The sequence below is a fragment of the Hibiscus syriacus genome, unplaced genomic scaffold, assembly GCF_006381635.1.
Source record: "Hibiscus syriacus cultivar Baekdansim isolate YM2019G1 unplaced genomic scaffold, ASM638163v2 tig00111851_pilon, whole genome shotgun sequence".
Lineage (NCBI taxonomy): Eukaryota > Viridiplantae > Streptophyta > Magnoliopsida > Malvales > Malvaceae > Hibiscus > Hibiscus syriacus.
In genome coordinates, this window is record NW_024063203.1 from 305,223 (window position 1) to 329,530 (window position 24,308).

At 33.9% G+C, this 24,308-nt stretch overlaps 4 protein-coding genes and 1 pseudogene across 4 annotated transcripts; 3 read left to right on the forward strand and 2 right to left on the reverse strand.

Moving 5' to 3' along the window:
- Nucleotides 1-61: 61 nt before the first annotated feature.
- On the forward strand, nt 62-2,198 carry LOC120172455 (annotated as a pseudogene).
- A 2,253-nt stretch (nt 2,199-4,451) lies between these two features.
- LOC120172522 (zinc finger BED domain-containing protein RICESLEEPER 2-like) lies at nt 4,452-6,801 on the reverse strand. Its single transcript, XM_039179967.1, has 5 exons — nt 6,574-6,801; nt 5,488-6,418; nt 5,229-5,415; nt 4,565-5,153; nt 4,452-4,487 (listed from the first exon to the last, which is right to left on the reverse strand). Exons 1-5 carry the CDS (start codon nt 6,799-6,801, stop codon nt 4,452-4,454), a joined length of 1,971 nt encoding a protein of 656 aa, XP_039035898.1.
- A 1,834-nt stretch (nt 6,802-8,635) lies between these two features.
- LOC120172491 (PSME3-interacting protein-like) lies at nt 8,636-10,978 on the forward strand. Its single transcript, XM_039179942.1, has 7 exons — nt 8,636-8,785; nt 8,909-8,983; nt 9,095-9,152; nt 9,230-9,285; nt 9,609-9,671; nt 10,342-10,411; nt 10,746-10,978. Exons 1-7 carry the CDS (start codon nt 8,729-8,731, stop codon nt 10,961-10,963), a joined length of 597 nt encoding a protein of 198 aa, XP_039035873.1. The 5' UTR covers nt 8,636-8,728; the 3' UTR covers nt 10,964-10,978.
- A 770-nt stretch (nt 10,979-11,748) lies between these two features.
- On the forward strand, nt 11,749-18,504 carry LOC120172490 (protein decapping 5-like). The gene is made up of 8 exons (XM_039179941.1): nt 11,749-12,056; nt 12,567-12,667; nt 13,699-13,770; nt 14,085-15,092; nt 16,014-16,091; nt 17,125-17,295; nt 17,389-17,499; nt 18,203-18,504. Exons 1-8 carry the CDS (start codon nt 11,903-11,905, stop codon nt 18,350-18,352), a joined length of 1,845 nt encoding a protein of 614 aa, XP_039035872.1. The 5' UTR covers nt 11,749-11,902; the 3' UTR covers nt 18,353-18,504.
- Nucleotides 18,505-19,488: 984 nt separating this feature from the next.
- LOC120172420 (allene oxide cyclase, chloroplastic-like) lies at nt 19,489-20,599 on the reverse strand. The gene is made up of 3 exons (XM_039179877.1): nt 20,312-20,599; nt 20,056-20,177; nt 19,489-19,910 (listed from the first exon to the last, which is right to left on the reverse strand). The coding sequence occupies exons 1-3, from the start codon at nt 20,544-20,546 to the stop codon at nt 19,509-19,511; spliced, it is 759 nt and encodes a 252-aa protein (XP_039035808.1). The 5' UTR covers nt 20,547-20,599; the 3' UTR covers nt 19,489-19,508.
- Nucleotides 20,600-24,308: the final 3,709 nt, after the last annotated feature.

The following is a 24,308-nucleotide window of genomic DNA, read 5'->3' on the forward strand; positions in this document are numbered from 1 at the left end:
CCGTCAAAAGTCATGCCGGTTCTGATTCTCTGATAAAACCCTAATCCCCTCTCATTTTCCGTCATTTCACTCCCCAATGGAGCACGAAGACCCTCGAAACGGTTAGCTCTCTCACCGCAGCTCCAAAAAATCCAAACTTTCTTCCAATTTCATAACGGAATCCGAAATACAAGACGAGTTCTCTCACCACCAGCCAGGTACCGCTCGAATCAACAACGGTAGCTTCGGTAGCTGCCCCGGATCGGTTCTTGCCGCCCAGCGCCAGTGGCAGCTACGCTTCCTTCGGCAACCCGATGTCTTTTACTTTAATACCCCTCGTGACGGAATTTCTCTCATTGATAACGCCACCACCGCCGCTGCCATCGTCCTCCAACATATCGGTCGTAGTTTCGCCGAGGGAAAGTTCGAGAAAAACGACACCGTTTTAATGCTGCACTGCGCTTTTCAAGCCGTTAAGAAATCAATCCAAGCCTACGTCACGCGCGCTGGTGGCTCCATCGTCGAGGTGAGGCTACCTTTTCCAGTAAAGTCGGAGGAAGAAATCATTTCGGAGTTCAAAAAATCAATAACGGAGGGGAAATCGAACGGTAGAAAGATAAGGTTGGCGATTATTGACCATATTACATCAATGTCATCTGTTGTTATTCCTATAAAAGAATTAGTTAGGGTTTGTAGAGAGGAAGGAATAGAGCAGGTTTTCGTAGATGCCGCTCATGCCATCGGGAGCTTGAAAGTAGATGTTAAAGAAATTGGTGCTGATTTTTATGTTAGCAATTTACATAAATGGTTTTTTTGCCCGCCTTCCGTAGCATTTTTATATTGTAAGAAATCGAATGTATCGTCTGATGTGCATCACCCTGTGGTTTCACATGAATTTGGGAATGGATTGCCGATTGAGAGCTCATGGATTGGGACTAGGGATTACAGTTCTCAGCTAGTGATTCCCACAGTTTTAGAGTTTGTGAATCAGTTTGATGGAGGGATTGATGGGATAATGAAAAGGAACCACGAACAAGTGGTGAAGATGGGGAAGATGTTGGCAGTCTTGGGGGACAAATCTAGGGTCGCCTCCAGATATGTGTGCAGCGATGATTATGATTGGTTTGCCTTCAAGGTTGTGTCTTAACAGTGAGGAGGATGCTGTGAGGTTGAGGTCGCATTTGAGGGGTTGTCATGAGGTTGAAGTTCCGGTCTTTTATCAAATTCCAAAGGATGGGGAGGACAGAGTTAGGGATAAAGATGGGCATATTACAGGATATGTGAGAATCTCTCATCAGGTTTATAATACTTTGGATGACTACAAAAAATTGTGGGATGCTATTAATCGGATAGTTGAGGAAGGTAAAACTTGCGAAATGCTTTGTATAAAATGAAGAGGTAATGTTCCTTGATTTTATTGCATGTTTGCTCGAGTGATTGTTGCTACCCTTTACAGATAATTCAAACCTATATAATGTTGAAACTTAAGACCCAATTAGTATTTCTTGTTATTGATTTATTGTGTTCCTACAGAGAGCCAATCTTATGCTCCAAACTCTAATCACTAGGGGAAGGAACAATATCCATATTTCTTCAATGCCACGATATGGATCCTATGTGAAATTATTGTGATTCTAATTTAATTGCGTTATGATGGAATGCCTAATCTTTTAGAATCATTTCTCTGCAAGATTTTTTGTTCATATCAATATGAATGCCTTTTCTGAAAGCTTAGTTTGCGTACTGCTCGTTCTTATGCTTAATAGTTCTGGAAACTAATATCGATGAGGTGAAAGGGAGACGGATAAAGGGGAACTGGGACAGTTGATTGGAACATAACCTGGTCTACAGACCATGCTTTAGATGCAATAGCACCTTAAACACAAATCTCCCATCAATGTTGGTTGCATTTACTGATTTCGAATATGATCATGTGCATTTTAGATTTGTGTGAAATTTATTTCAACCCGGAAGATTATCGGATGCCGTAATTTTATTGTATTTAATCTTTGGCAGACAGTCATAGAAGATTGGAGCAGCCTTCAATGGAATAACATCCGTGTTTGCCAGTTCTCAGATGCATGTTGCTTCTCATAGTTTTTAAGGAACCAAGAACATGTGGAGAGATCAGATCAGATCAGCAGCAGACATGAAATGGTTGTATGTGCTTTTTGGAACACCACAAAAACCGTTGACCATTGTAGTCTGACATTTTAAGTTCTTGTTGTAGTTACACAATAATGATACGTTTGGTAATAATTTTATTTATTCCTCATGTTTTGATATATAAGTTAGCAATAAGTTAACTTCTCTTAGTAACCTCTAGCTATTGATGGATTCGTCCTCTATCATTGTTTTTACTTAAATTTTCTCAAAACCTTTTAAAGCTTATAAAATTAAACCAATAAACTACCATCTTGAAGGTTTAGGGGTTTTTTCACATATTCGAGTATTTTGGGGGTTTTATTTGAAAATTCATACTGCTAGCAACATTATTTCAAGAAGACAAATAATGTCTCGAAATTAATTTCGGACGGTCATCATGGGAGATTAATGTATTAAAAAACAACATTCAGATGATTTTTTGTTAATTTTGAGAGTTTCGTAAAAAATCAATTAAATCAATTTGAGAAGGAAGAATGAAATGTGTGCACGCTTTGCTATATTTGATGATTAATTCTATTATTGGAGTCAAAATCAAAGTTATTTATTATCATAAATTTTTAAATTTTAATGGTAAAATTAATATAGATACTAGAATTAAGTGATATATAATATAATTGATTTTAAAATTATTTTTTTAATAGAAAGTCGCTAGTTTAACAGTAAATATAAACTATTAGGAAATTTTTCTATAACCATTGACACAAAAACTAGTCACAAATCACGCAAGGAACGTTAGGGATACCTTTCTCCAACTGATCACTATTGAAATGAAGATCTTATTAATTCAATGTTTAACATTCTATTACTATTCTCTCCATTCGACTTTCATCTATAGGACATCAAGATAAACTATATTGGACTGGTGAATTCTCGGGATCTTACTCAATTCGCAACGACTATGAATGGACCAGCTCTAACTAATATTTCACTCTACAACTCAATTTGGAGTATCAATTGCCCCTCTAAAATGAAGATTTTCGCATGGAAGTGCTCCTGGAACTATATACCAACTACGAAAAGCTCTGCTACCAGTGCCCCTCTAAAATGAAAAACAAATTGCCCATCCTCCTTTGTGCTCTCGTTGCAACACTCTCATGCTAGCTATCAGTGCAACTTTGCTAATTAGAACGACGATTGAGGAGTGCTTTTGGATAGAGGATGCTCCTGCATCGGTCCTTTCGTCAACCGTTAATGATCGGCGTTGGATCAATCCTCATTAATTGATTGTTTTTAAGACGTTTTTCGAGGCTTTTATGCCCCCCACCTTCTTTGATTTGAGCTTCAACACTTTTTCCATGACGTTTACTCAACAAAAGTAACTTTGTTTTATCTTTTATTCTACTTTTTCTATGATATTTCTTTGTTTTTAGCATGCTTCTTCGCTTTTTCAGACAATTACTTCCTTTATTTACCTTTTATAATTTGATTTTTTTGGTACCTTTGTCAAAAAAAATCATCCAAATCATGTAAATGCGATTTACATAAATTATATATCTCTTAATATTTTAATATAAATTTTGAATAAAACAACTTAGATTTGGTATTTATCTTTTTCCTTAAATAAAATAATTTAAAATTAATACTTGGAAAATCAAATGTCCAAGAATCGAACATATGATTGAATAAAAAAGTCTATATATCTTTAATTTTTATTTATGTTAATTAAATTAAGTGTGATAGAACCATAATAATGCCGTTAAGTTGATGTTTATTATTTTATGACTTTTTTTTTGAAGTTAATTAGGCCTGTAAACGAACCGAACGCACACGAACGGAGGTATGTTCATGTTCGTTCATTTAATAAATAAGCGAACATAAACGAACACGAACATAAACGAACAAATTTTTTTTTGTTCATGTTCGTTCATTAAGGAATATAGCTTGTTCATGTTCGTTCATTTAATAAATAAACGAACATAAACGAACACGAACATAAACGAACACGAACATAAATGAACACGAACATAAACGAACATAAACGTTGGAGACCCTACCTTCCATTGTTTTTTCATGGAAAATAGTCGACAATGCAATTCAACCAAATCTACAGTGATAATAGCGTAAGAGCTGATTAACAGTGATGAAATGATTGAAGATATCAAATATTTCGATCAATCTTCTTGAAATACAAATAACTTCAATAATATTTGTAACATATTCAACTTGCATTCATGATCAGTCGTTAATTCATCATCCATCCAGATCAAAATCAAACAAATAAAATTATATTAAATTAAAGGAGTTATAACAAAAGATGAAAAATATACTAAATTAGCGAGGTTATACCAATTCATTCATCCTCATTTTCAAGGAAGCTTAACGTGTATGATATCTTCGTTTTGCTACAACAAATCAAAAAACCAAAAATATATTAGTCATCGTAAAACCAAATTCAATAAAACTTAAAACATAAAAATACCTTGTTTTTATTTTTCTCCAACCCATAGTATTGACGATACCAATCAGCTCCACAAACAAGCATATCTACCATCTTAGTTCCTAAAGAGGATCGATGCGGATCAATAACCCTCCCACCAGCACTGAAAGCAGATTCAGAAGCAACAGTAGTGACCGGAATTGCCAATATGTCAGCAGCCATTTTTGACAAAATGTTAAATTTAAGATTGTTCTCCTTCCACCATCCCAAGGCATCAAAATATACACCAGACTCACCAATTAAAACTCCTTCCTCCAAATAAGTGTCCAATTCTGACTTGACAAATGTAAAAGTATCGACACTTCTAATATGTTGGTCATATTTAGCTGTGCCAGTTTTAATACCTTTACCAAACTGACTGAATAAGGAGCTAACACTACTTTTAGAAGTACCACCAATACTAACACTTTGACTCCCATCAGTAGATGAAACAACATTTGCTGCTTTATGAGCCTCAACATATTCTTGGTACAACTCATATAAAATACATCGAACTATTTGCATTTCTCTCGAAGCCTCATCATTTGAATAAATAGTATGGAAAGAAAACTCAAGCAATTTCATTTTATACCTGATAAAGAGAATGACATCAATTAGAACTCAAATAAATTCATTAAAATAAAATTCAAACAACTTAAATTTATACCTGGGATCTAAAATGGCACCAATTGAAATTAACAAGTTACAAGTACCCCAATACTTGTCAAATTTTTTCTTCATCTTCATAGCCATAGCTACCATGTAATCACTTCCTCCTAAAACTACTGCATCCAATGCTTCTTTTATCCCAAACAATTCGCTAAGAAATAAATTGGATGTAGGATATTCGGAACCTATAATATTAAAATAATAATTAGTAGTAAATTCTTTGTATTAAAAATTAATAAAAAGAAATCAAGTTATACCTGAAATGATTTTTGTAGCTTCATTGAAAAGTGCCAAGAATGAGCAAACCTCTTCAACTTTTTTCCAGTCTTCCTCGCTCAGTAAAGTAGTGTATGTAGACTCTCGATCGGCATAATTCACAAACACTTCTTTGAACTCTAAAGCAGTAGACAACATAGCATATGTAGCATTCCACCTGGTACTAACATCTAAAATCAAGTGCTTTTTTGGCATTGAAAGTTGTTTGGCGAGTTCACTAAAAATATGCAATCGACCCGGAGAGGCATTGACATGTTTCACACTCTCACGAACATTATGAATTATGTCTTCAATTTCTCCAAGACCATCCTGAACTAACAAATTAAGAATATGTGCACAACACCGTACATGAAATAATTTTCCACCGACATCAAGTTTCTTCTGAAGATTCAAATTTTCCATCAATTTTCTAGCCACCACATCATTAGTCTTAGCATTGTCCACTGTCAAAGTCACCACCTTTGTCTCAATGTTCCACTCCTTTAGACACTTAAAAAGTGAATCATAGATACATACTCCAGAATACGGTGGAGGCACGTCAACAAAACTTAATATGCGTTTGTGAAGCTTGAAATCAGAATCTACAAAATGGCATGTAACTACCATGTAATGGATGTTTTGATTCGATGTCCACATATCTGTAGTGATGCTCACACGCTTGACAGAATCCAACAATTTTTGAACTCTTTTCTTTCCAATCTCATAACTGGAAATACAATCTTGTTTAACAGAAGCACGTGAGATCTTGTTAAATCCTGGATTTGCTTCTTTCATTACCACATTAAACAGTCCATACTCCACAAAATTAAAAGGTAATTCATGAACCATGATCATATGGGAAATAACCTCTCTCATCTTTGCATTGTCAAACTTCCAATTTCGAACCATAGATGAAGAATCTGATTTGCCAGGCTGCACTTTTAAACTTAATTGACCTCTGTTAACCACTTTCAACTTTGGACACCAATATGCCTATGCAACGGTGTGGTGGTTCCATATTTCATTTTCTTAAACTTTTCTCCACAATGGCTACATTCACACAAGTCAGTTCCATCATGCAACTTTACCATCCGGAAATGTTCCCAAACTCCCGAAGTCTTCTTTCTCTTCTTTCTAGTGAATGGAGTTGGTTCTTCATTGTTGGTTGCATCAACGTGTTCTACACTAGCTGTAGCTGCTGCATCTACTTCTTCGTTATCAGCTGTAATAAAAACATCTGGATTTTGTGTACTTTCCATGGTTGGAGTGTTGGTACTTGATTCAAATTCAGTTGATTCAAGTGGTGAATCAGACATCTGTGGTACAACAATGAGTAAATGTTAGCATTAGCAAATAAAAGGATTTTTTTCTATTATCAAATTAAAACAGTAGCATATCAACTAAAACAGCACAGCTAAATTGATGTAAAGAAAACACAACGGCAATGGAATGAAACCAACTTGCAGTAGCAACCAGAATACTTTCTACGAATCCAAGTAAAATGAAAGCAAAAAAAAATTAATGGATATATGATATATCTATTTTCATATCAACCAGATTAAACATGTTGAGGATCACCGTACAGCGTTCGACATCCAAAACCGGCTTTCAGGCAAGGAGAAGAGGGACAATGAATCATGAATAATCAAATAATAAAACAGTTTTTCCTTCTCTTCCCCCTGAAATGGCGATGAGTTTTACAGAATTGAAATATACGTAAAAGTTGAGAGTTCATACCATTTGAGGAACGGGGAGAAGCAATCCAAAGAGCAAATAAGAGAGAGAGATGATCGAAGAGAAGCAATACAGAGATGAAAACGAGGGGAAAGGCTTTGATTTTTTATGGAATATTACAATGATTTTTAGAGAGAGATGATCAGAGAGAAGCAATACGAGGGCAGTTTCAGGTTTTCAAAATTTCACATTAAACAACAAACATGGAATAAAAATAATGGGTATTTATCTTTTCTCGATTGTTCTTTATTAGTGGATTGGTAAGAAAAGAGGAATTTTTCTTTAAAAAATGCAACTCGTTCGGTAGTGATTGGCCTGTGCATGGCCCTGCATTTCTTTTACCGACATGACATGATAGCAAAGACGACTAAGGAAAGTAAAGTCTTCACACTTCACTTTTTTGAAATGTCAAAAAGGAGAGTAATTGGCACTTTCCAAAACGAAAGGTGATTCACTCAGTAGAAACGAATAAACATTTGCTCTCACACTGTCCTTGAAGCTTCAATAATTGCGTTTGATTACATTTAAGCAGGGAGTGTCAATTATTTGCAATATTAAGCGGGAAAACAAATGAAAATCACTTTGAAGGTAACCTCACTACTTGGTCCTGTTTCGATCCAGACATCACAACCATATCCTAATATGTATATTATTAGCGAATGTTAATGAAGGAAAATTGGTTATCAAAATATCATATTAATTAATATTTTTAAAATACATACAAATTAGTCACCAAAAATGATTTAAGAATATTATGTTAAACATAAATGAACGCACATAAACGAACATAACTGAACGCATATAAACGAACATAACCGAACGTTCATGAACGTAAATGAACGAACGAGACCTATGTTCATGTTCGTTCATTTAATTAAACGAACACAAAATCTTGTTCATGTTCGTTCATTTAATAAATAAACGCACATAAACGAACTTCCCGCCGCACGGTTCATGAACGGTTCGCTGAACGTTCAGTTCATTTACAGGCCTAAAAGTTAATTGTATCATAATCTATAAATATCATTTTAAATTAGTCTCTAAACTTTTAAACTATGGCTATCGTTTTAAATTAGTCTTCAAACTTTTGAATATTTTATTTCTATCCCTAAACTGTGATCTTCATTCTAAATTGGTCCTAAACTTTTTGAATATTTCAATTTTATCCTAAATTATATGTATATATTAATCACATCTCTTGTTAATAAAATCATTATGCCAAGTTATATTATTACATGTTTGAGAAAAAAAAATTAGGTTAAACTATGGTTGACATAGATTACATATTTGGATGAATTTTGGGATGGAATTGGAAGATCTAAAAGTTTAGGAACCAATTTCATTTGGGTATAAAACTGAATGGTCAAAAAGGTTATTATATCGTAAATATCTGTAGGCGCCATTCTCCTATGGAGAAGCTTTGGAAACACAAAGTCGGATCAAATCAAGGTAAATCAGGAGGTGCAGTGATTTTGAATTTGTGTGGGGTTGGAGCTCTGGAATTTGAAAATGGCAGACGAATCGTCGCATTCAATCAAGTTGATGAACTTCGTCTCCGAACAACATGTAGCTTTATTTTTACCAATTTCTCATCCAATCCATTACTAAACGCTAATCTGGTTTCGTTGGTTATGATCAAGATCTCGTTGTTTGGTGTTGATTATTGCCTGGCTTCGATAATTATGGCAGTTAGATGAAGCTAAAAGAACTAGAGGTGAACGGATTGAAGATGGAACTGCTCAGAGGGATAGGCCCTTGTACGAGGTTTTTTTTTATATCCTGCTCTAATGAATTCGCTCTTTCTCCCCCCTTTTTTTTATTTTCTCCAATGAAGCTCAAACAATTAATCGTTTTCTCTGAACCATTTAAATGCAGATTTTGAAAGAAAATAAAGACAAGAAAGATGCAGAGTTTAATGAACGGTTTAAACATAGTGAGTGTCTAACTTTTCAGATTGCTGTTATTTGATGATGTAACTATCTATGAGCCAAACACTTTCTTCATTTGCAGGGCCACCCAAAGCTCTGGATGAAGACGAAACTGAGTTTCTTGATAAGTTGGAGACGGTGAGAATACTTTAATGAATACTGTGGAAACTGTTGGCATTAGATACGTATGTTTGTTCTCTTTTGCAGTGATTAAAATTGTTTTTCTCCTTTTGGTTGCAGTATTTCTTCTTTATATTTATCAGAATGTCGAAAAAATTGGTAGTTTCACCAAGTGTAAGAGGCTTATAATGTGTGTGTTCGTATACGCCCCCCCCCACCCACACACACATGTACATGTTCACAAATATAAATATTCTATTAGGTGCTACCATTCCTGAATAGCTGAGTGTTATGTTGTTATGCTTTTCAATTTCTGATTTTCTTTTTCCTTGCTAATGTAGTCGAGAAGGGAATATGAACGGCAAGTAGCAGATGAGGAGGCTGAACAATTGCGAAGTTTCCAAGTAATTTTCTACACAGTAACATTTGTGATTTATCGCTATGAAAATAGTATTAGAAACGAAGTATCTGCAACCAGGTTGTGCTTGACTGATCTGGCCTTTACCACCACCTTAATAATTTGAAGTCCATTGTCTTATTTTGAGTTCTCAGTTACTTATATTAATTTTAATGGTAGAACTGCTGATTTATAGTTATATTGAATTTACAAAAATAATTGTTTGATTCTTAAAGACCAGTTATTTGTATTATATTTCAAATACAGCATATTCAACAGAGGAATTCTGCAATTATATATGTTCTTTAATCTTAGATTCAAGAATCCATAGGCTTACAAACTGCTTGTTTTCCATCCGGAGGATCGGTAAAGACTGAATATTTGATGTGGATAGTCATTTAAAAATTATTTTCGTGATTTATGCTGTGCATTGTTTGTTTAAGGTGCTAAGTTGTAGTCTCTGAGAATCACGAAGGGTCAGATATTATTAGTTTTCTAATAGCTGTTACTATAGCAGCAATCTTCTGCTACCATCTTGCTAGATGAAAAGTTTCTTGAGCAACGTTTGAATAGTTGTGTTACTTGTTTAGCTTAGCCATATGGATTTTTGTAGAACCATTTCCAATGTTGTTTTACATTTATTTCATCCGAGACACCAGTGTTTGTTTCCTTTTCAGGCAGCTGTTGCAGCACAGTCGAATATCGTGCTTGTAAAAGAAACACCGTCAGTTCTTGCAAGCCAGGTTGGTTTCAGATAAATTAGTAACATGGTTGCACTTTTTATAAAGAACTTTATGGGTTGGTTCATTACCACACCTTGAATTGACAGAGCTTTTACCATGCCATATGGTTCGGTAATTAGTTTTGGCGTATTTTCAAATTTCATTTCCATTTAATCTAGTTGATTGCATCCTTTGTTTCTTATGACATTAAGTTTACCTTTTGCATCTTTGCCTGAAATAAATAACAAGTGCATCTTCTGATTGATTAATCACCTAGTGAAACCGGTAACAATGGAGGTCCATAACCAAGTTATTAGCCTCTGCAGCTTTTAAACCGCTCTTGTTTCTGCTTGCAGGAGCAAAATTAGCCGGGAAGAAGAATCCAGCGGCTTGGCCTCTTGGCATGATCATAAAAGTGAAGCCACAGGCAAAAAGGGCAAAAAACGAGCCTGGTGAAAAACTAGTAAAAGCACCCGGCGCTGATAACGTGAAGTCAGCCGAAGGTGATCCCGATAAGTCTCTTAATGTTGCCAAGATAGATCTTGTTTCATACAGTGATGAAAGTGAAGATGATTAGGAACTGAGCATGCCAATCTTGTAAATCGTCACTGTAATGGTTTTAAATCCAAATTATTATGCATCGAGTTGGTATTATTAGTTAATCAAATGTTAATTCAGTTGGAAAAAGATTTAATTTTTTAATTGGTATTTACTTAATCAAATGTTGATTCAGTTGTATTATTAGTTAAGGACAAAACAATTTATTTCAGTTTAATGATTCATTATTGTTATGTCATATTTAGGTTAATTTGACAATGAAAAAAGAGTCATAAGAAATGAAATAAAGGTTAAAGGTTAAAACGACTAAATTAATAAGTTGGAGGACTAAAAAAATTATTTTACTTATATTTTTGTTACATAAAATTCATTCAAATCACGGGTGCGATAAATAATCTTGATATACTTTTGAAACATTATCATAAATGTTTTTTGATAAATTTTATTAAATTTAAATAGATTTTTCAACAAAAATCATCAATATACAATTTATTTATCTCTCGTTAACAATGCATGTGTTGAGAATGGACAAAAAACTTCAGCTTTGATATGAAATTTAAATAATTTCTATATTTCAAAAGTATATTTTTATTTAAATTTAAAATATATATTTTATTGAAATAACAATAACAATCAAAGAAAGAGTTTCTTTTATTTAATTTTCTTTTTCTCTCTGTGAAAGCATAGGGTAAAGGTTTAATTTGTTATGGCCTTTGGGCTTTTATACAGCACCTAAAAGCACAGAGCCACAGAGCAAATGCACAAAGGTTCAAAGGCTGGCTTGCACGCCTATCACTCGCCATTGCACGGTTTACACCATTTCTCTCTCTCAGATTTGTTTTAATTTTTTCATTCACTTTGCACACATACACACACACACACAAAAGAGGGGAAGGAAAAAAAGGGGGGGAACGAAACAAATAAAGAAGTAAACGTGGTTGCAAAAATCTCAACGGGCATGGCCTCAACCGAGAGCTCCAGGTCTTCAACTGCGGGGTCTCCTGATTCATACATAGGCAGCTTGATAAGCTTGACGTCTAAGTCTGAAATCCGATATGAAGGCGTTCTGTTTAATATCAACACCGAAGAATCCAGCATCGGCCTGAGAAATGGTTAAGAAAATTTTAAAAATAGCTTTCAGTTTTATCTGGGTTTTATTTAATTTTTCTTTGGGATTGTTTTTTATGGTCATATATATTTGAGCTCTATAGTGGATTTTACTTTATGGGTTTTCTTCGTTAAGGTGAAATGTTTTGTGTTGATTTGTTAATGTGAGGTTTGATTTTTTGATGCTTTGAACAGTTCGCTTTTATATATATATATATATATAAAGGTTTGCAAGTGAGATGAATGTTGAATGTTTAAACAATTGGTGTTAGTTGAGCAAGTCATTGGACTAAAATCCCAGAGGCCTTGATTGTAGAAAAAAGAAGTCAAATCTAGAGATGCACACAGTGAAAATAGCTGATAATTTGTCTTTTGATGAACTTTCAAAAAAAGAAGTCGAATGTTATTACTGTGCTTGTGGTTAAGAAAGACGTAGTCTATGTTTTAGTGACCCTTTCTGTACCTTTGGGGTTTTAATGTCCTTCTAAATAACGTTTGTTCCATTAACATTTCAGTAAGGTCATTTGGGACAGAAGGGCGAAAAAAAGACGGTCCACAAGTTCCAGCAAGTGATAAAATTTATGAGTATATACTCTTCCGTGGAAGTGACATCAAGGTATTCCAAATATTATTTGAATTAATGTACATTGCTAGAGCTATTATCTACCTTTTTAATTATGAAGTTTTGCTTTCCGCCATTGGTCATGGACAAAGAATTGAACTCCGAATTTGAATTTTGGTTGTAGAAGGCTGTTTCTGAGGAAATGTTGAATTGCTGTAGTGTAGTGAAGGCATTTCTATGATTGCAAATATCTTCTGCTTCAGTTATGGTGTCATAAGTTGTTTATTTACCATCTAGACTTGGGCCAAGCAAGGCTATGATTGCTAGTAAATTTGTTAGAAGTTCCTTTTGGCACATTCTGAAATACTTGCCGTGTTTTTCTTGGTTTTTTAATACATTCGACAATTACTTGAACAATCTTTATGAAATGCAATTCAACTTTTATCGTATTTCTTCAATTTAACTGTGGCATTACGTAGCCACAATGCAATCGCTCCAATAATTTTGAGCATTGTCCTCCTTGGAAAGAGGTGATTTCTGGGTATAATTGACCTTTTGATGCTATGGTGCGTAGATGTAGCACCTGTAATATCTCAGCAGCCATTAATATATGGTTTCACCATGGCATTGATTAAGAATATGCTGTTTTATAAGATTTTGGCTTTCATTTTACCAAGGTTCATGAAATTCAGACAACTTGGTATATTAATGCCAAAGAATGCCATAGGATTGCCACTGATATGTACCGGCAGCTCAATCTGGTTAGCAGTCTAAGGTTTTGTTACACCATTTATTAATACTTATATGGATTTTTTACGAGTGATCACATAAGTAAAATTAATTTGTGCTGTCCAAGCTTATGGTGTTATTGAAAGTTGTAATCATGCTACTAGGATTGAGTGTAGATTTTTTCACACTATAAAATATGGACAAAGGAAAAAGGATTTTCCTGCGCTAACTCATTTTAATTTAGATGCTTCGTTTTCTCAGATTACAATTTGGTACAATATTCTTTTAGTGAATATAGAAAATCCCTTGTTTATTAATGCCTTGCCTTCTTTTCTTGTTCTGCATTTGTTTTTCAGGACTTGCAGGTTAAATCATCTCCACCAGTTCCGACCCCGACACCTATACACAATGATCCTGCTATTATACAGGTAGAGAAAAGAAAATGGTTTTATCCTCTCATTTCTCCATTTTCCTCTGTTTCTCCCCTCTTTTCCTCGATCTCCCTCTAAATTCTGTTTTACCCATCCTTCCCATCGGTGTGCATCACTTGATTAACAATGTATTTTCAGCTAAGATGCATAGATATGCATAATCAAATCAAATTTGGACTGAGGCTTTCAGTTTCAAATAGCATTACAAATTTGTATTTTGAAAATCCAATTCTATGATTTTCAAGCTTCAATTTAGATACATCTGTATTAGTCAACTTGTCTGACATCTGTTGGATTCTCTTCTTCTGCAGTCTCACTATCCCCAGTCAGCAATTGCATCCAGTAGCTTGCCTTCTTCTGCTTCAAGCTCTATACAAGATCCAGGTTCCCAGACTTCGTCTATAGGACTCACAAGGCCAACATTTCAAGGCAATCTTCCATTATATCAACCTGGTGCAAGTTTAGGGCCATGGGGTTCATCAACTGCTCCAAATACAAACAGTGGGCTTTCCATGCCAATGTACTGGCAAGGTTACTACGGATCTGCAAATGGTCTTCCTCCGCAGCAGCAAACTTTGCTCCAACCCCAACCGGGCTTATCAATGCCATCTCCCATGCAGCAATCTTTGCAATATCCAGCTATGAATGCATCTTTACCTACTGCAGCTTCTAACATGCCAGGTTCTCAGTTACCTGAAAACACTTCTCTTTTGCTGCCATCCTTTGGTTCTGGCTCCATGATTTTGCAGTCTTCTGTTCTTCCAGCACAGTCTTCTAACTTAGTTTCAGACTCATTAACAACTTTGAATCAAGATAGGGCTTCTTCTTTAACTCTTCCTACTGCAGTTCCAAGTAGTAGCTTGCCATTGGTTCCTCCATCAAGTACTGCTTTATATAAAAGTGCTGTCATGTTATCTTTTTCTGAAAAACCAAAGACAGTCCCTGATCCCATGATGCCATTCAAAGGCATGCCTGATTCTGCTTCCTCCACCTCAGGGACAAGTTCAGTTTTAAATGATGGAATGCTTCCTTCTTTAGTAACCCCGGGCCAGCTTTTACAACCTGGACTGGTCACAGCATCTTTGTCTATGTCTTCTCAAACAGCACAGAAGGATGTGGAGGTTGTTCACGTGTCATCTGCAGAATTGACATCAGCCCCTGAACTAGCACATGTGCCTGCAAAAGCATCACAACCTGTGTTAGGACAAGCTCCACAATCATGGTCAGCACAGGCATCACCGCCATTATTAGCACAACCACAACCAAAAACAGAAGGCCAGGAACCTATATTGCCTTCACCTTCACCCTCTGATCATAAGGTATTGCTTTTGTTTTGCAAAATGAAAGGGCTGTAAAATCTGAGGAACTTTGGTCCTGTGACATTTAGTGTTTTTTTTTCCTTTTTTTTTTTTTTTTGAGAGGGTTAGTGAGGATCATGGAACACATCTTTTATCCTGTGTTTCATTCCCCCCCCCCCCCCCTTCCAGGCATACAATTTACAACATGATTTTGTTCTACTGTTTAAAAAGATTAATTTAATGGAAATTGATGCCAAAAGTTGTAATACTTAGGGCATGTCAGTGGACTTAAACAATATTAAAGCATTGCTATCAAGTTCTTCAAACTTAAAAGCATTCATATCATAGACAGTGTGCAAAAGATTGTTTTTGTGGACACAACGAGAAATATTCAGTGTCTTTTACTCTTAAATTCCTATTTCCTTACACTTACAGGGAAAAAGATGGAGATAAAACAGGGATTTGTTGCATTCCAGGCATCTGAAAGTAAATCATTCCACTAGAAAATTTGGTTTTAGACTTCAGATGATTATATCTTTATAACTTATGGACATACGATTCTGATTTGGAAATTACTGCATGCTTTAATTTGGAGAGTTTGGTTCCTGTTTGTCTCCTCTCTAATTGAAAGAACCCCATTTTTTGACTCTGAAATCTTACTATCATGGTGATTTGGTGCAACTGAACTGATGTTGCTAGCATCCTATTACACATGCTGACTAGCGCAGTCAATTTATCCCTTGTTTCCTTTTGACAGATGAGGAATTGTATTACCAGGTTTCTTTAGTTGTGGCTGGTTTGACCATTTACTATTAATGGCTGTAGTCTTTTAAATAGTTAGGATGCATACTTGTTTGTAGTGATATATTGGCTTGAAATGGTTACATGCACTTTTACCCCCTTTTTGATGTATTTTCTGCTGGTTATTTGCTACCCTCCTAGCTACATGGAGCTCCAATGCACACTTATCATGGTTATAGAGGAGGACGAGGTAGAGGAAGAGGAAGAGGAGGAAATGAGGTTTGTTTTCTGTTTCTTTGCTTTGCCAGATTGTAATTTATGATGCTAATTTTCTAAGTCCCAGAATTAGCCAACTTCATGTCTGTAATGAAGAATGCTTTCAATAGTAGTTTCAAAAAGTTCTGAATAATCCTCAATGAGTTAAAAAACTGATTGACATCTGTGTAGAGAACTATTTGTCTCTAAATAACATTTACAGTTAGCAGATAATACCCCCACCCCAAAGCAATTGAGCTGAATATTCAGTATTTCAAACATGAATAATTTGACAGAACCATTGTCCCCTATACCCCTTTTTTTTAAAAAAAAAACTTGATTGCCCCTATCTTCTGTATTTCATAATTCAAACTTTGCCTCTTGCAACAAAAAAATAAAATAAACTTGTTTGGTTCGTTTTCAATATTATAATAGGATGATTGCAATGAAACCATGATTTGACAAATGAAATTCTATACTATCACCAAAATAATCTGGGATGATACCCTTGGATATTCCTGAACATATGGAATTGATGCATAAGAGCTTATGCTTCTCTGACACTTTTAGCCTGTCTGAGCCTGCCTACAAGAATGTGTGTTGTTCTCCAGATTGCATGGTATCATTTCAATCAGTTTAGGTTTATATCAGTCTAAAGGTTGCGATTAAACAAACAGTGAAAATATTTTTTGCGTAACTTTATAATGTACTCTTATTGTAGTATCATTGTGGGAATAAAACGATCAAGACGTAATTTTAAAGTTCTATGTATCGTATAATGTTTATTTTCTAATGGTAGAAATTCCCAAGATTGCATTTAAAAGAAAAGTCAAAAGGCTTAAACAATTTTAATTTACTTTACCCTTCAAGGAAATGATATTACCAACCCCCCCAGGAAAGCGCACATTCGAAAAATATCACTTATTGCTTGTCAAATTGTTTAAGCGCTATACTCTATTGGTCATTGCTTTGCCAACTATGTTGTACTTACAAGACTCATGACCTTTTTAGTTCAATGGCTATAGCTTGTTTGTAATGTCAACATTTGGCACTGCAGATTGCACGTTCGGCAACCAAATTTACTGAAGAATTTGACTTCACTGCAATGAACGAGAAATTTAATAAGGATGAAGTTTGGGGTCATCTTGGCAAAAGCAGCCGAGCTCAGGAAGATGCTGATGATTTACAAAATGAAGATAGTGTTGAATCCTCGAAAGTGGAAGTTAAGGTAAGAGCTCCAAGCATACTTGCTTGCCAGTTCAGTTTTCATAGTTTAGTTCGTAAATTCCTTTTGGTACTCTTATTTTTACTTCTTTTGCAGCCTGTATATGTCAAGGATGATTTTTTTGATTCCTTGTCCTGTGATTCTCTTGGTGGTGGGTCTCGTGGTGGGAGGAGTAGATTTTCAGAACAAATGAGAAGAGATACAGAGGTACTATATTCCATCGCATTATTCACATCATTGGAGTATTTAAATGTATGTATGCATGCATGTATATTTCTGGAGTAAAAATAATCTTACAACTGCTTACTCTAGGCACTAGAAGCAAGATGCAAAAAAATAAATTGCTTGCTTGCTGAAGGCACGATACATATATGTGTCTATAAATCTAAAATAAGATATACTGTTAGGTTTATGAACTCTAAAGAATGGTATGGTTTGTTGTAAGAACAATCAAAATTTTCTTTTTCTTTTGTTGATCGTGTTGGTTTTTCTACATTAGCGTATCTTTGTTAAATATGCATTGGGAAGTAAATAGAACACTGAAATAAAAGAAATTCAAGAGAACATCTATCGAGCTGACTTTCTTTTTCTGGCACCTACTTAAGAAAAACGCCTCTAGGCACGCTAGGCATGTATCGAAGCAAATGCATTTCATCGGAAAGGAAAGGAAATGTGTTTAGGCATATGTGCTTGCTTTGAAATGACAAGTTCAATGTTGAAGAGCGGGGAATTGGAACTTGGACTTTGACCAAGAAGTTACACAAGTAAAAACAAACCTTGTTATGGCTTCTAGGCTTGTGATGGATTTTGCATAAATCTCTGGCCTAGTATTTGATAATGTGTTCGTTTCTTCAACATGCATCATGATATCGTATTCTTGACTTGTACTCTCTTTACAATATCTATATAGGCCTTTGGCGATTTCCCAAGGCATCGTGGCGGTAGAGGCGGCCGTGGACCTTTCCATGGTGGTCGAGCACGTGGTTCTTATTATGGAAGAGGCGGCTATGGTTATGGAGGGAAAGGTAAGGGATATGGTGCGGAGAATCGTGCCAACTAGGTAACAGCTGGAAATCGAGTACAATTAGTAGATCAAACTGTTAGCATAAATGTATGAATGTATGTGCCCGTCAAATGAAGATTGGCCTTTGATTGTACTCCTATAATGGTACCTGCTTTAGGATTCAGACTACTGAACTATAGAAAAAAAAACAATCCCAGAAGACGAGAGGGAGATTTTCATTGCACTGCTACATTTTACAGGTTTTGAATGGCTGGTTTGTGAGGGTCATTTGATATGTTAAACCCTTTCTTCTTCTATGTTGGCAGTCCAACAGTATTCTGTATTATGTAAATTTCAGTTTTAATTGCATGTTAGACTTTATTTAATGGAAGATTATTTTGAATGTATTTTAAGATTTTACAATTATCTGTATAATAGAGTATTATAAGAAAAACGAAAATAGACAATTAAAATTAATGATAGAAAATAAGAAAAATTCTTTAAAAAAATACAAGAAAGTAATTTTAATCTTTTATTTTTATACCTCTAATTATGTTACAAATACGTAAAATTAAAAGTTTACACTATGTGTAGATATATCCAAAGGACCTAACCTTAAATATATATTTTGATATTTAAACTTGGTTTTAAGTACTAAACCTCACTTTTGGTTTAAATTTGTACTTGTAATTTAACTTATTTAATTCATGAATCAAGTTTAATTATCCAGTTGAAACAAAAAAGTTTAGATGCTGACTAGAACCTTGAGGCCAGATTCAAGTATCCATGAATTGGAGAAATAAAATGAAATGTTATCACTGACGTCGTGTAAATTCATCCAATAAAGTACAACAATCACTTGATATTTTCTTTTCACAAAGAAAAATAACAAAACAAATCAAGAAAAATGATGAGTTTACATGACAAGAAGAAGCAACGTCAAAAGTAAATTATAATTGAATCGAATATAATTGTTTGATAACATAATTATTTTATGTAAAAGAAAACATATTATTCATTGATGTCCAAATGATGAGTTTACATGACAACTGACAAGAAGAAGCAACATCAAAAGTAAAATCTGACGACTCGATTTGCTGGAATTCTATTACAAGTTCACTCGAACGGCTAAAAGCCAAAATTCATCCCACTAAAACATAAAGTACAAAAACGACATCCCTTTAATTTATTAAAATTATAACACTGAAATAGTTTAATTGGTGAAATTTGCCACGGTAGCATGTGGCTCACAAGCTTTTGCGGCTGGAACGGCTTCAACACCAGGGTGCGGCTCAACCGGCTTGCAGAGCAGCTCGGCCGGGAGTTCACCGATTCCCTTCAAGTAAAATGTGTAGAAAATCTTGAAGGGGAAAACAATTTGGCGGAGCTTAACCTGACCGGAGACACCTTCAAAGATGCCTGACCCACCAGTAATAGCCAGATACGTGTCCTCGTATGTCAAGTACGGTCCCTGCACAGCTATGTGACCGTGGCTTCCGAAGTAGAAGCTGAATATGGCCTCGTACCGGTCACCTTTCATCTCCGGTTTGTTCTCGATTAGAATGCATATCCCCGCCGTTATTCCGATCCGTTTCTCCAGGTCTCCCCTGTAAATCTGAAATAAACAGGACTGAATTTCAAATGTCCAAAGAGTACAGGGACTAGGGGTATAATTAGAAGCTTCTTTGATTCCCCCCCCCCCACCACCGGATGAACAAACAATTCAGTCCAGAAAATGAAAAAGGAAAAGAAAGGCTTACTTTGTTGCTGAAAGGGACAAGATCGCCAAGCGAGTTAACAGATTTCTGGCTTAAACGAAGATAAGCTGGACTCCCGCGATCTCTCTCGTTCAACTCATAAATATGCATTTCTTGAACTTTCTCTGCAACAAAACAAAACCCAGAAAAATGTTTGAATCAACAAGATCAACCCAAAGAGACAAATCAAACTAAAAATAATGAAAGTAGAAAACTGATGGGTTTCAATCAAAACCGGGAAAAGAAGGGTAACTATTACCAGCAGTTGAGTTATCAGATGAAATGGACTGGCTTTTGCAAGTTAAAGCCTTTTTGGGAGCCGATAAAGTGCTGCAGTTCGATGCCAAAAGCTTGTGACTCTGAGTTAGAGATGGGTTTTTGATGAGTTTGACGGATGAAGCAGGCAGCAAGGAATTGATGTTTGGAGTTGATCTGGGTTTCCCAATTATCCCAGAAGAAATGGCAGATCTTAGAGCAGATCTCGAGGCAGCCATCGATTCTTGAAACTTCGACTCTACTGTGTTCGGGGAGAAAGAAAGTGGAGGAATCTGATGAGAAAGCCATGAAGAGTTGGACCATATTTATGGGAGGGAAGAACGGGAGGGGGTTGGTGGACGGTGAATTTGGACACGTGGGGTTTTGGGTGCATGCTACGACTGTGCAACTATGGATTGGACTGTGCGGAATGTGCCAATGTGGACGGTCCAGGCAGTCTTAAATATATTACTATTTCTTTTACGTGCGGAAAAAAGGGGAAACGGTACGTTACACTTTGTATGCTGTTCAATACACACGTGATTTCATTTCGAATAAACATTTATTTATTTGGACGGAACGAGGTTTCCTTTTTTACGTTAGATGGGATATTATTTATTAAAAAGGCTAAAAAACGTAAAATGATAAATTATATTAATAATCATTGAATTTTCTATAATTAATTTCTATTAGTTTTTTAAATAAAAATATTATTGGATTCGTGGTTGTTAAAAAGAACTTTTATCAATTATGGGACGTTACATCTCGTACATTGTACAATACACGTGACTTATTTTGAAATAAACATTTATTTATTTGATGGAGCGAGGTTTTCCTTTTTTTTTTTTTTAAATTAGATCAGCTTGAAATCGAATTATGTTAATTTTTATGTCAAATAAAATCTTATTACCGTTAAGTTTGACCTTTGTGACAGCTGTCAGTTTATAATCTTAGGGATTTTATCTGAAAAGAAGTCGTTAACGTGTTATATCAGTTTTTTAACAGCATTTAATAAAAATGATCATAATAAAATTAAATTAAAAATTTAGTGATTATAATATAAGTTTTAAAATTTTGATGACCAAAATAGAAACGTCTTAATAAGGTTTCGTGGTAAACTGACAAAATTTCTGGTAATTTACGAAAATTAAGGGACTGATTAGTGAAATTCAATAGTGTTGGAAAGAATGGTAATTTGGGCGGTTGTCTGGATAGATAGGACGGGATTCAATGCAGCTTTATAGTTGCCTAATAATATTCGCATGGTTAGTATGGTAGGTTTTGGATCTCTGCGAAGATCACTTGTACTCTATACAAATGCACTTAACATTTAGCGTGGAAAACGATGCCTCATTAGATCTGGAAATATTTTGAATGATAGAGACATATATTAATAATATAAATTTTTAAATGAGGTAGATAAAAATAAAATTGTAGGTGGCAATCATCTGTAAAATAAATAATTAATTAAAAAAAATTTAAATTTAATGATGGTCAAGAAAAATTTCAGGTGGCACTATCAACAAAATAAGTAACTAATCGAAGAAAATTCAGATTTCATAATGGACACGTACCCACTCTCACCAAGTTGCGGCTCTGCCATTATGCATCGTGAAATAATTTTGAAGGCATGTATATAAGGACGGAGCCGTGATTAGATATTGACATTGATTGAAATATTAAACCTTTTAAGAAAAATATAATGACTTATTGGGTATTTAAACTTAAAATTCGGAAGATAATATCTAATTTTTTCTAATATTTAAACTTATAATGATTTAAATTGTTATTAGACATAAAAATTAAGATTTAATTATCATTCTTTCGTTCGACTCATATTTAATTAAATATTTAATAAATTATTATATATTTTTTAATTTAATACTTATTTTTACATGAATTAAAATAATATTAGATCAAAATCAATCTAACATAAAAAAGTTTATATGGGTCGGGACCCCTTTGGGCCCCAAGAGAGCTCCAACCCTAAATATATATGGGTTAGGATCCACTTACACAATGAAAAGCTCTTTAGTTTTACACAGATTTAGGATCGTTGGATGAGTGAAAATAGATTACTGAGATTGACTCTTTGTTTTTTTTTCCAGTAAATATCTTCACATTTCGTACTTTTAATTTCAATCATATGTTTTTACTCATTCAACGCTCCTAAATTTATGTGAAACTAAAAAAGTTTTATATTATGTAACATGATTTTATGCATATATATATATATATACACACTAACCATATAAATTTTTAAAATAAGTGAGTATAATCACATATTTAAAAATACTTTTAATGATAAGTAAAATATAGAATATAATTTTTTGTACAAGACAAACATAAATAAAATTCCAAGATGAATACCATTAGTAAAATTGATAATTAAAATAAAAAAAATCAAATTTTAGGATGGACAGAGAACACACACTCATCACTAGATAAATATAAATAAAATTTTAGAATATCAGTAAAATAAATATTTAGTAAAAAAAAGTTTTATGGTGGGTAGAGACAAACTCAAATGAAAACATACTAGGCAAAATTTTAAATTATCAAATACTTTTTAATTGATAATTTATTTCCACTTTTCTTTGAAATTAAAAAAAATTGTCTCTTCATATAAATTATTGTATCATAATACTGTGAATCCGGCAAATGTTGCCGGTCATGTACTTGCACAATGGGCATTGTATTGTATTGTGTTACTTTACTTTATTTTGAGTAAATAATATTTATTTAACTTAAAACAACAAAAACACTTTTTAGAGTAAAAAATTTATTTTTAAATAACGTACAAGTCCTTATATAAGTATGAATATATATGGGTTATGATCTATTTATACCATGTAAAATTAGTAAATTATATATTAATTTTTAGTTATTATTAGATTTAAATAAATATATTTTAACTCACAATAAAATAATAGTTTTTTTCTTTTTAAGGTTTAGGGTTTAAGGTTTAAGATTCGTGGTTTAATGTTTAGGATTTAGGGTATAAATTTTGAGGTTTAAAATTTAGGATTTATAAAGAGATATTGTTATAAGTTTTAACTAAATTTAAATCATTTATTTATATAAATCTAATTATTATAAATATAGTAAAATTTATTAGTTTTACGTAATGTCAACGGATCATGCCCATATATATATAAATGAATTTAATTTTAAATTATATATATTATTATTAAACTAGGTGATAATATATATTATCACAAATTAATTCAAATAAATATAATTCTAAAATTTAATAGCACGTGGCATTGTATAATTCATTATAATGAATAGAATTATACCCCATTAATATACCACCTATTAGTTCAATAATAATACTAAAACTAAATTTTAAAATAACCCTATTGGAGTAAAATGTTGATTTAAGGTTATTATAAATTCGTATATAAATAATAAATAATATAAGATTAACGTGGAAATAAGATACACGTAAAAGATGAGATTTAAAGTGTTTTGGACTCGTTTATCTCTACAAATAAGCGAATAAATAATTTTCTATTCATGTAGAAATTATCTAGAAAATAAATACATGAAATCACTTGTATCTCGATCACACGAAACCTAATTTCATAATTTTTTTCACCTAAAATAAATATTTAATTATTAGATAAATTCAATTAGCAAATAATAGAATTATGATGAAACTCAACTTAGTTATAAACTGAAATTTAAATCAATATCCAAGAGTTTTAGGGTTTTTATTTAGTTTAAACTTCTAGAATAAGCTATCCTATTAAAGCGTATTATCTTAATGTTATGCATAGCATTCATCAAAAATTATCAAATTCCATCCTCATCTCTCGATCTTTGAGTATCACCATGGTAGCATTAAAGATTGATATCATCGTGCTCGTATTCGATCTGATTATGGTGCTTACTGCACTATTTTGTTTATTCAAGTTCTTATGGAGAGTTCTCATAAGGCCGGCAGGGTTTCTAAGGTCGGAAAAGATTACCGCGATCATCGTTCGATACAAGAATCT

Bases quoted from the DNA above. Each gene is read 5' to 3' on its own strand.
- LOC120172522 (XM_039179967.1), bottom strand. From the start codon at position 6,801: ATGTCTGATTCACCACTTGAATCAACTGAATTTGAATCAAGTACCAAC. The intron at 6,419-6,573 runs GTAAAGTTGCAT...TTAAAAGTGCAG, and splicing joins TTTGGGAACATTTCCGGATG to CCTGGCAAATCAGATTCTTC. The intron at 4,488-4,564 runs GTATTTTTATGT...GATTTGTTGTAG, and splicing joins TGGAGAAAAATAAAAACAAG to CAAAACGAAGATATCATACA.
- LOC120172491 (XM_039179942.1), top strand. From the start codon at position 8,729: ATGGCAGACGAATCGTCGCATTCAATCAAGTTGATGAACTTCGTCTCC. The intron at 8,786-8,908 runs GTAGCTTTATTT...TAATTATGGCAG, and splicing joins ACTTCGTCTCCGAACAACAT to TTAGATGAAGCTAAAAGAAC. The intron at 9,672-10,341 runs GTAATTTTCTAC...TTTCCTTTTCAG, and splicing joins AACAATTGCGAAGTTTCCAA to GCAGCTGTTGCAGCACAGTC.
- LOC120172490 (XM_039179941.1), top strand. From the start codon at position 11,903: ATGGCCTCAACCGAGAGCTCCAGGTCTTCAACTGCGGGGTCTCCTGAT. The intron at 16,092-17,124 runs GTTTGTTTTCTG...TTGGCACTGCAG, and splicing joins GAGGAAGAGGAGGAAATGAG to ATTGCACGTTCGGCAACCAA. The intron at 17,500-18,202 runs GTACTATATTCC...ATATCTATATAG, and splicing joins AAATGAGAAGAGATACAGAG to GCCTTTGGCGATTTCCCAAG.
- LOC120172420 (XM_039179877.1), bottom strand. From the start codon at position 20,546: ATGGCTGCCTCGAGATCTGCTCTAAGATCTGCCATTTCTTCTGGGATA. The intron at 20,178-20,311 runs GTAATAGTTACC...GTTTTGTTGCAG, and splicing joins ATCTGATAACTCAACTGCTG to AGAAAGTTCAAGAAATGCAT. The intron at 19,911-20,055 runs GTAAGCCTTTCT...TGTTTATTTCAG, and splicing joins TTGTCCCTTTCAGCAACAAA to ATTTACAGGGGAGACCTGGA.